General features: G+C 36.2%; 1 protein-coding gene across 1 annotated transcript; it reads right to left on the reverse strand.

The window, feature by feature from the left end:
* Positions 1-1,002: 1,002 nt before the first annotated feature.
* On the reverse strand, positions 1,003-10,706 carry LOC106133048 (facilitated trehalose transporter Tret1). The gene is made up of 11 exons (XM_013332642.2): positions 10,541-10,706; positions 10,029-10,181; positions 8,424-8,626; positions 7,047-7,233; positions 6,330-6,494; positions 5,868-6,004; positions 5,386-5,478; positions 3,607-3,718; positions 2,917-3,031; positions 1,804-1,956; positions 1,003-1,140 (listed from the first exon to the last, which is right to left on the reverse strand). Exons 1-11 carry the CDS (start codon positions 10,620-10,622, stop codon positions 1,107-1,109), a joined length of 1,434 nt encoding a protein of 477 aa, XP_013188096.2. The 5' UTR covers positions 10,623-10,706; the 3' UTR covers positions 1,003-1,106.
* Positions 10,707-11,914: the final 1,208 nt, after the last annotated feature.

Consider the following 11,914-nt stretch of genomic DNA (forward strand, 5'->3'; position numbering starts at 1 on the left):
GATTTTGTTATTAAGAAGTATTTGTCCTCCTCAACTGTCTAATGGCTTCAACTCTGAGCAGCGCTCGCCCTACCGGCCACGTTTTTATTTTATTTTGAGTATCAAACTTTTTGTAATAAAAATCAAAACGCAAGCATAAAAACTATATAGAAAAATTAGCTGCATGTCGTAGGTATGTGGTGTAGCAGATATCGGAAAAGATGTATTAGGGCTTATAATTTGTGCCCTCTGTGTCAAAGATAAGTATGAGGTCATGCTGGGGTACTATATCTATTATTGTAAGATTATAGAATAAACGTTTCGTTTTATTCATTTGGTTATAAGTAATTAAGAGCATGATAATATGTAAAAGCAAGGTCACCTCATTAGCAAAAGTATATTTTTATTAAAGCATAGATAGATGATTTATTTGTATTGCATAGGTAAATCACTTTTTTATCCCTTCCGGGGTTATTGATATTTCGAAGCAAGTATTCTTAAGTTGTACTAATTCCTTTGCAATTGTATGTAATTTCACTTTTGCCAGTTTAAAGGTGGCTAAGTGAAATTAATTATATTTATTAATGTGTGTTTTTAATAGGTTATAAACAATGTTTGTCATATAGAGATAGATTATATAATAATCTCTCTATCTCATGATGGCGTGTTCCCAGTTGCACCCTCTGTGATTAAGCTTCAGGGCCGGGGTCCGCTTTCTCATATAATATAATAATTAAAACATTTTAAGACGATTTCAGTGTGAGCATTTGCAATACATCCTACCTTTTGGGTTGCGCACAATTATACCTCTATAAATATTATACTGAGCTCGACCGCTCAACATTCAATAAAATTGTAAGTTCTAACATTAGCATTAACATATTTGTGGGTTTATTTGCCATGTAAGAACTATGAGCATTAAAAAATATATTTACTTTCTAAATTTCAGTATTGGGATTTATACTTATATTATTTATCATAAAGATTGGTAGAACCACAGGTCTCCAGAGAAATTCCATAAGTATTTAATTGTATATTTATAATAAATTAGCACCTAAAAACACATTTAACATAATTGTATAGATTTATTCTAGTTTGATGTAAAAAATAGTATTATTATAAATGATTTATACGTCGTCAGCAGGCTTTTCTTCTTTAGTCCTGTAACAAGCATCAATTTATTATTTTACCTATAGAATAGTCACGCCGCGGCAGTCTTAATTACTTTGTAAAAATAATTCGCAACGTGCTTCGACAATTTCACAAATATCCACAACATGCCGTTTGGTGTCTGGTACTAAAGAATAGGACCACTCCATGTCTTTCCCATAGATGACGTAAAAGGCGACTAAGGCATAAGCAAATAAACTTGGGATTCTCCTTGTAGGCGCTGGGCTAGCAACCTGTAACGTAGACTTTTGGTTTTTAAGACTGTTTGCTCTGTCTACCCTGCAAGGGATATAGACGAGATTATGTATATGTATGTATATATTCAAACATTTTTCCTCAAAACTTTTATCTTCACTGCTTCCAGTATAGAGGCGTTCTACTTCAAGCGTCATATTTATGTAAGTTTGTTTGTTACCTTACAACGCGTTATCTATTGAACCAATCTTCTTATAGGCATATATATAATTTAGAGTGGAGAAGGACATCTTTAGGTAAAAACTAAAGTTCCCGTGGATTTTCGAAAAACCTGTATTACATACCTTTTGAGGTGGCGCTAAATTCGCGCGGGCGAATCTGCGGGTAAAAGGTAGTTAAACAATAAACTTGAAAATTTGAACATACCTATACAATTATTATACTTACTCCAATACTAACCTCTTATTGAGCAAGTCCTGTATCTCATCGAACGTTTTTCCCTTGGTCTCTGGTAACAACGTGGCGGAGAATATGAAGCCGATGCCGCAGCACACGGCTAGTATCCAGAACGCCGTGTAAATACCGTAAGATGCCGCCACGTCTCGGAAGAACCTAGGGGAATGTGAAGAATAGAAACCTGAATTGTTATTACGGTTTTTTTTTGCATGGAATTTTACAGTCAGAGAAATATACCTACGGCCCTGTTTATATGTACAAACTTATATAGAAGAGGGAGATCAACTACTAAAGTTACTACTAGCACCTAGGTCATAACTGAAAATCAGCGTATTGCTCTATAGCCTAATAAATTCGTTGAGTTGTGACCTTTTTGTATTGCTGCAACTCACACCCTAATTATTTTGTATTCCATATGAAATTGTTAATTGGGTGTAGCAAATCAATTAATGAATTATTTGTCTATCTATTAAAATTCTTTGCACTTTTTTACTTATTTTAAAATCATTCGTTACATTCACGGAAAATCAGATATAAACAAAATGTTATGAATGGAAGATATTTGTTTTTATGTACTTGCAGATGCACAGATTATTTACTACCACTACTAGCCACATACCACCAACATATCAATATCTTAAGCAATATGTATTTTTTTATAATAATAGATAATAATCATTATTATTCGTTGTGAGATACATGAGATAAATAAATTCATTAATTCACACCGTCGACGAAGAGGACGCATCGACATGGCCAGCTTCTTACTAGAAAATAGCAAAAGGGTTATTAATCTGTTTGCTATTTTCTAAAGGTTGACTGGTAGATAATGCTATTAGCATTGTGCCCACTTATTGTACCTTTGAGTCTCAATAAAGATTTAATTTAGTAAATAAATTGATTTATCACATACAAGAGACTTTGTATTTAAATCAAGAGAATCATTAAGACTAAAAACTGAACGAGGCCTTTCAGTCTTTCAACACAGCTGACTCTGTCTTCCCTGCAAAGGCGTGACTATATGTATGTATGTATGCAAAATACTACCCCGCAAGGGATAAAACCACGACTATATGTTTGTATGCAAGAGACATTGTATTTCAATAGAACAATCACCTGGTCCATATGAAGCCCGCTAGCCAGCACATGAACGAGCAGATACCGCTGGCGAGGCACTTGCTCTTCACGGGGAACATCTCCGCCACCAGGATCCATGGCACTGGACCCACACCTGTCAGGACATGTTTGATGTTAAATAAATAAATAAACATATACGGAACAAATTACACAGATTAACTCAATCTGTGTAATTTTTCCCGTGTATGTAGTAAGTACCCTCGAAGTAAGTTCGAAACTTGTGTTACGAGATGCTAATTCAACGATATTATATTTAATAATAAATATTTAAATAGATATACGTCCAAGATTGAGACCAATAGGAGAAAGTTCGTTTCTCTTTATGTCAAAAGTAAAAACGCAAAGTTTTGTCGGTAGGGTTATCAACTATGTAATATAAATATCGAGGAGTATAGTTATAGTAGAGTAGAGTAATAGATTTTTTTTTTGGATTTTTTTTTGTTGGCAGGAGGTATTACTAAAAAATTGCTATGTGTATCACAAAAAGTGACAACCTCCTATCTTTTTCTTTTATGTACTCTTCGAAAATCCTTTTTCGTGATGTAAAAAGTCCGGGAGATTTCACTTGCTCTCTGCGAGCCGGAATATTTTAATTATTTTTTGGTCTTCTACAAGGAGAATCCCAAAATTTCGAGAGAGTTGGAGATCTTAGTTAACTCTTATACTAACCCAGAGTGAAGAGAATCATGTAGATGATAAGGCACAGCAGCGGTAGGAAGGTGACCGACGACATATCATATTTGTAGTACGAGTCGAGTAGAGCGTACACCCCGATTAAAAACTGTAATCAGACAAAAATAGGTATCATAGAATTCGAAATATAAAGTTGGTTGACTAAACAGATATACAAAGAGTGAGAGTGTAGCTCTGTCTACCCCGCAAGGGATATAGACGTCATTATATGTATGTATGTTGTCTTCATTCCCATAACATCTTTAAAATTTTTGCCACGAATTGTCTGTAGTACAATGTTACGTCCCACCCGATGGATGTGATACCATAAGGTTTTATATTGAATTGATGAATTTCATCATGAGATTTATTTAAATGCGCAGAAAACTGCGTGTGATGCGAGACGATGACACATTGTTACTATATATTCAGGTATATAATTTCAATTGTCTTATTACGATTTTTATGGTTGGTACATACCTACCTACTAAGTTGTCGACTATTCAAAAACAAGTATATTTTATTTTTAAAAGAAATCTGAAGTGAAACTTGGCATATTTTTTGCCACAAGTAAGACCAAAGTAAGAACTTTAAAAAAAAAATTCTTTTCTGAGTATCGACACTTTTGCAGAGTTCATTATCCCTAGAAGTTGATGTCCTTTTTCTAGTAATTTTCCATAGTCAAGGCAATCAACATTCTCCAAAGCTGGATTAGATTAACAACTCGCCTCTCCACATTAGTCAAACCATATTATTAATGGCTAGCCGTAATATAATTGTAGCCTGTCAATAATAAATAACAGTATTGACATAGGTTTATAGGGACCAGTTACACAGAACGGGCTAGACTTGAACTAAGGTAGGTTTTGAGACATAAAGGATATGAAGTTGAAGGTAGGTAATGTACCTATTTTGTAAATAGAACTACCTACATATGAAATGTTGCATGTTTAAAAAAAAAATTGTATACGTCGAAAAAAAAAAATATTTTTTTCTATCTATTAGTGTCTGAGTAAGTGAATATTGTATGATATTTTTGCGAACGAAGATTCTGCCATCAGATGAAGACTTTTTTCATCTTGACTTTTGTAACATCGGGAACTTGGATATTTTCCATTTTGGCCACAGGATCCGGGCACTAAATAAATCCCGAGACCCGAATTCTTCTATTGAATAATAATTAGTAAGACCTTTCAAAGTCTGACCTTTGGGAAGTGGACATCAATTATGTTTTTTTAATTACTCAAAACTTTCATTTAGAATTAATGCCTGCTAAAATAACAATAGTGAGTTGAGTTTTCAACAGAGCGGATCGAATAGGTACCTACTTACAAACTTTTTACTTTAACGATTGTCATGTCACGATGTTTTAAGAAGTTTGTTCTGGTCAGGTCAGCCTTGACCTCCACGTAATGAAGTATTAACGTAGCAAGCAATGACCTTTGCTTTTGTTTTGCTTAGCGTAAATTATACATTCTAAGCGCTGGCGTATCTACAGACTATTTTTGGTAGGGGTTGGCCCTTCCCTTTTTATGCACTGATATTCTAAAGTTAAAGGAACATATTGTGAGGCAACATGCACATTCAGGTAACTAGATGTGTAAGCATGATCCAATATCGGTAAGGTTTCCCTTCAAAAGTGTAATAGCTTCGTGTTAAAACTTATCCAATTCAAGATCGTGATCACAAGGCGAGCCCCGGGTTCCATCAGGAGTCTTGAGGATGATGACATCGACTAGATAAACATTCAAGTAGGTATACTGTACGTAAGCTTACCAAGAATATGGTGAGGCCCAGTGAGGTGGTCCACATGAGGAGTTTCCTGCCAAGTTTGTCCACCACCAGCGGAGTGACACAGCTGGTTACCACCTGAATCAATCAAAAAACAATAAAAGACACCCCAAAAATCAATTTTATAATCGTTGCCCTTGGTTACGTCCCAGAAAGTTGCATTGCCACGCTGGATCACAATGACTTTGACTCCACGGATACATTGACCACACGACCAGAGACTCTCCAATGTTTGTAAAAATGTTTATTTACTCCTTCTTTGTTGTAACCTTTTCTCAATTTTTTTTGATAAGTCTTCCAATCTGAAGTCAATCTTCCTTTTTAATGTCACGGGACTTGATTTGTTACTAACTTTCCTTTTACTTCCTTTCACACGATCCATCCATCTCGTCGGTTTTTTCCAAAAACCGTAACATAACGTTAAAAAATAGGTTTATTTTCTTCATAGGTAGGTGAAATTAACCCACCTGGACCACTCCCATGATGATGGTCCCGTCGGAAGCTGATATGGAGGTGCCCACTTTGGCCAGCAGTTCCTCCATGTAGAACAGCAGCACGTCGATGCCTGACAGTTGGAGCAACATCGCCAGGAATACGCAGATGCCTGTGATTACATTGAAACTGTAAAGTTTGATTGTTGTACGTTGTATCTACATACCACGCGCATCGAAGTTTAAATGAATCAATGAAAGAGATAGCAGCTGCCCCCGTAATACGGCACGCGCGACGCCGTTTTTATCGCGCGACAAACTATCGCTCGGGACAGCGATAGATTTTGAAACCAAGCCGCCTTCGATATGATTGAATCGAAAATCACTGAAACCTTTTAGGACTACTTATAGATAAGCCCACTTCCTAAAGTGACCACTTCCCAAAAGTACCTATAACATCCTAGACGAACGACTTTTTGTCAAAACTATATATCCTACCTAATGCTTTCACATTGCCTCTGGTGGCCCAAAGGTCCTGTATCCTGGGTTCCACCTGGAACTCCCTGGAGACCAGTGCCTGAAGACCCTCCAATTCAGGCTGGACGGCTTCCTTGCTGGATCCTCGCAGCTTTTGGAGTACTGTTGATGCTTCTTCGTGACGACCTGTGAAAGTTCATTTTATAATCTTAGCGGTGTATATAGTTCTTAAGTACCTATGTATATATATACATGTAGTCACGTCTTGAAAAAACCGATAGGCAATGCTCAGCTGTTTGAATTTCAAATAGTGATAGGTTGCTAGCCTATCGTCTTAAAGAATAATCCCAAGTTTATATCTATGTTTTTCTTATAGGTATACAATATAACATCTCGATATTCTAGATCATGTAGGAGATCAAAAAAAGAGGCTCTCGACATTCAAAATCATAACCTCCTACATGATATTAAATGTCGAGAGGCTCCTTTTTAAATTCTATGGAACTACTTCATTGTTCAGTTAAGATTGAATTTCTGTCGAAAAAATTAAAAGTCGGAAGGTATGTAGAACAAGTTGTTTATCCCGATCTGCAACATAAAACATGTCAGGGATCGTAAGTTGGTTTAAAGAAGCTTTAGATAAACATTCATCCACTGATGTTGCCACAGGATATTCATGACAAAAGACAATATTATTCCGATTTCTCTTCTTTATTTGTATAAAACATCATAACTAACCTTTATACACCAAGAAGAACGGAGTCTCTGGTATGAACCAGGTGCAAGGCAGGTACAGTAGTGACAGGATCCCACCAGCGGCAGTCAGACCCCAGTACGAGGTGAATGGTCCGATGGCGTAGGCGAGTAGGAAGCCCACGTTGATGAAAAGCAGGAATAGGGCACTGAGGGAGCCGCGTATTTTATCCTGGGGAAAGATGCATAACTCTATTGCACACTATAATAATATCCTATTAGTAAGGTAGTATTAGCTGTTTACATACATATAATCACGTCTATATCCCTTGCGCTGTAGGCAGAACCAACAGTCTTGTAAAGACTGATAGGCCACGTTCAGCTATTTGGTTTTACGATAGAATTGAGATTCAAATAGTGACAGGTTGCTAGCCCATCGCCTAAATGAAGAATCCCAAGTTTATAAGCCTACCCCTTAGTCGCCTTTTACGACATCCATGGGAAAGAGATGGAGTTGTACTATTCTTTTTTCAGATTGGTGTCGCTTCGTATAAAAACCTGACTCACTCAGTCTAGGATTCATGGTCAAAAGCATACCCCGTACATATCCTCTCCAGAGGTGAGGATGCAACCGGGACAAAGCCCTGAGAAAGAAGTAAAGTTGTAATTCTACGATGATACGGAAGAATTAGAGAACCATGAGATCAACAGGAGTATCAACAGGAAATGTTGTTTCAGATTTAATATTTTATTTTGATGTAATTTTTTTTTTGGTTCGAGTGGTATCTATTCGTGTAGCTGTATTATCTACATATATTCTGTTCTATTAAATATTATTTTTTTGACAAAGAATGTCATATAAACGGACTCCGAGCTGGCGCTCAGGTGGCTCGGGTGGCCCTATCGAGGATACAATCTAGGAAACATTACGATTATATTATTTTCTGGTCATACGAGTACCTCAGCTTTCTTTCTTATAAGCATTATTTCTATAATATAAGTTTAGTGGTTACCTAGATCCAGACGCGAAAGGGCAAAAACATGAATAAAATGAAGAATAAATTTTATTAAAAATTAAGCGTTTTTACAGCTATTTTAACTGTAAAACTCAAACTAGGCAACATGTTTGTCCTGTGGTGGCCAGTATAGAATTATAAATTAATGATAATCTAGAGAAAAATATTGTGCTCTTCATGGTGTTACCGGTGACAACGGAGGTCCCGGGTTCGATACCGGCCAGGGCATGATGAGAAACGAACTTTCTCAGATTGGCCTGGGTCTTGGATGTTTATCTATATAAGTATTTATTATAAAATATAGTATCGTTGAGTTAGTATCTCGTAACACAAGTCTCGAACTTACTTCGAGTCTAACTCAATCTGTGTGATTTGTCCCGTATAGGTATATTTATTTATTTGTTACCTCAGCGATCTCTCCAATGTAGATGGGCACGGTGGCGAACAGCATCCCCGTGGCGCAGCCCCACAGCAGCCGGGCTACGTACAGGGTGGCCAGGTTCGAAGCCACGCCCGCCAGGAGCCACCCCAGCAGCAGAGGAAGGTTTGTGCTCATGATGATCCAACGCCGGCCGATGTATTTGGATAGCGGTACCGTTATGAGGGGACCTGGTGATTGGAGTTAAAAACTATAGCTGTTGCTTTTACGTTCTCGAGTGGGATTTGTCCCACATTCTTTTAACGGATGTTTACGACACATTATTTTCTATATGTGTTTTTCGCGATTTCGCACGATAGGTATGCGGTTTTTTTATGGTATGTCTTTAGATAAAACTTCAATGAAAAATTAATTTTAAATGCGCAAATCACACAGAAAAAAATATACACATCCATATTCCTAATAGTTTAAATAATTGGCTTATGTTTAAGGGTAATAAATTAAATCACGATAAGTAAGTAGATCCTAACATGATGATGAGAAAAGATAAAAATAGAATCGCTGATTTGATCGTGTAATTGGTTTGCTGGTCAAAATAAACAAGTCCAAGTAATTACCATTACAATGACGCACTTAGTTTTTCAGAGTTGTCTAAAAACTTGAGCACTCGACTGCTTAGATTATATCTAGTCAAATTCGTAAATTGTAATCATTTGTATTTTGATTTTATTATTAAGATGTAAAATAAGCAATTAAACGACAGGTTTAATTCTGCAAGTAGGTATTAAATCACAAAATGGATACTCATACCCTCTTCTCACCAAATTAAGACGACTCACACAAGAGATAAGGATTAGAATAGAAAAGCAAAACAACCAAAAAAAATTCAGTCTGCTAAGAGATTTTGATCAGTCAAATAATTAACAATACTTTAAGCACATGTGCGTAGATTATACCTACAGATAGCTACTTGTTTAATAAAAATGGTGAAGAGTGGTCATAGCGCCTCCCGTCTGTTCTCCGGTACCCAGGTTCCTAAGCTAACCTAGTCATGTCCTAGTCCTAGCCTATCATCATAACCTAGTCAGTCACTATGTAGTATAGTCGAATATGTGTTTTGTCTAAGCAATTTAGGTCGAAATAGTGTTAATTGAGACCCTGTCGAAATAATTTTCTGTTGAAATTCAAACCTACAGTCGCTTTAAGCCCTTGTCACAAATACAAACTCACACCTCTTTCCCGGAGGGGAAGGCATTGAAATAAGTAGAGAAATTTTTCCTCTCTTGACCTGACCTTTCGCGAATTGATACGCTCTTACAACGTTTCCATTTACAATCGCCTAGACATGATTATAAAAAATATCAGAAATACCTATAGTCCATTTTTAAGGTAATAAAATAAAGGTAAAAAATCTTGATCAAGTAGGTATGTCTTTTTATTGAAGAATTATTTTTAAATTAAATTTATAATTATGAGAAAAAAAAAACCAAATTAAATTTTATTATGTACGTATATACGTTTGCTATTAAGAAATGTATTTTTCAATAATAAGTCGTCTTATCAAGTTTGTTTACCTCTATTTCACCTTAAGAATATAATGTACTAAACATTCTTTTATAGAAAAAAAAATACCTAAGAGTCCTCCCAACACCAGAAGAGAGCCGATCCAGGACTCCTCTTGCAGAGTAGGTTCCCGGGGGAGAGGGGAGTTCTCCCCCCGCAGCTGGGGGAGCACGGGGGAGGTCCACCCCATCGCCATGCCCGTGCATAGGCTGCCGTAGCTTGCTGAAAGGGATGTCTTCAAATTGATAGTAGAACGTAAGAAAAGTAAAACAGAATGGAGTTTGAGTTAACCAACTTAAACTTATTCTTTTTATTTTTGAAAATATTATTTATGTTGTTGATGTTTCATTTTTTGGGCATGCATTTATTTCATTCCATTAAAATGTATACATTTTATTTGAAAGCTATTTCCAATTAGTAATATCAATTAAAATTTGCACATATCTCGTAATTTTCAGTTTTAACTGTCTATAAATAATTATGTTTTACTATGGGTTTTAGTTTGTTTAAGTAAATACCTACCATAACATTTTGCGAGCGGACAAAATGATAATATTTATGTAAGTAGGTACTAAACTTACCCAAAGATGCTGCTAAATATTGCTGCCATTTGAAAGTGAGCAGGAAATTTCTGAATGGAACAAACATCACATTAAACTTCATTCACAAGTTTCAACAAATTAACGAAAAACTGCGAGAAATTTAACATGAAGGCGCGCACAAAATTTCTATACTATTTAATTTTTATTTTTAAAAAGTCTACTCGAGTTCAAAATTAAGTTCACGACTTTGTTTCACTTTATTCAAATTTAAACCATCTTTTTATATTTTTAATTAGTTAAATTCTAATAAGCCAGTATTGACGTGGTTGCGGCTAGTCATTCCAATTATTTATGGCCAGTAACAAACAACTTTACCTAAAGAGAATGATTTCCCTTCACATTAAGTTTTTTTAGAAAACAACAAAAAGTCTTAATTGACTATCTATAGTGATAGCACTCAATTATAAACCGTTTTTTGGAAGGTCAAATGGGAAAAAAGTTTATATTTACATAGGTACTTTATTTTATGAAAGGAACAGGTTAGTCTTATATTTATTAATATAAAACCACTATACCGATTTTGCCGGATTTTGGGTGGCATTTGTGACGACAATTTAATTAGGGAATGTTAGCAATTCCCGTATAACGTTCGTCATCTTGTCGGAAAGATGTCAAAACATATCTAAACTAATATTATAAAGCTGAAGAGTTTTGTTCGTTTGAACGCGCTAATCTCAGGAACTACTGGTTCGAATTAAAAAAATATTTTTGTGTTGAATAGACCACTTATCGAGGAAGGCTTTTGGCTATATAACATCACGCTGCAACTATTAAGAGCGAAGAAATATTGGAGTATGTGAAAAAAAACGGGGAAAATATTCATCCTTGAGGGCTTCAATGATGCCCAAAATGACTATCCCACGCGGACGAAGTCGCGGGCACAGCTAGTTTGGTATATTAGAAAAGACTAAAGAATCATATGGAGTCGCCTTGGGATTCGAAGCTTGACCACTCTCCCACCGACTAGGAATGTAGGTACAATACAAGGATTTTTCTTCCCCCTTTCTACTGATTCAGTGTAATTTGTCCCAAAAAAAAACTGACGTTACACAGTTGAGGCTTCACCTCTATGGAGAGGAGCCCGGGCTCTGTCAGTGACAACTATCCTGGATTATATAGGTCAGGTTTTTACACGAAGCAACTCCCGTCTGACCTGACCATTGCAGAGGAAACTAAACCTTATTGGATAGTTAGTTAACATACATACATACATATGATCACGTCTATATCCCTAGTGGGGTAGTCAGAGCCACCAGTCTTGAAAAGACTGATAGGCCATGCTCAGCTGTTTGGCTTAGTGATAGAATTGAGATTCAAATAGTGACAGGTTGCTAGCCCATCGCCTAAAAGAGG

The sequence above is a fragment of the Amyelois transitella genome, chromosome 23 (assembly GCF_032362555.1).
Source record: "Amyelois transitella isolate CPQ chromosome 23, ilAmyTran1.1, whole genome shotgun sequence".
NCBI classification, from domain to species: Eukaryota; Metazoa; Arthropoda; class Insecta; order Lepidoptera; family Pyralidae; genus Amyelois; species Amyelois transitella.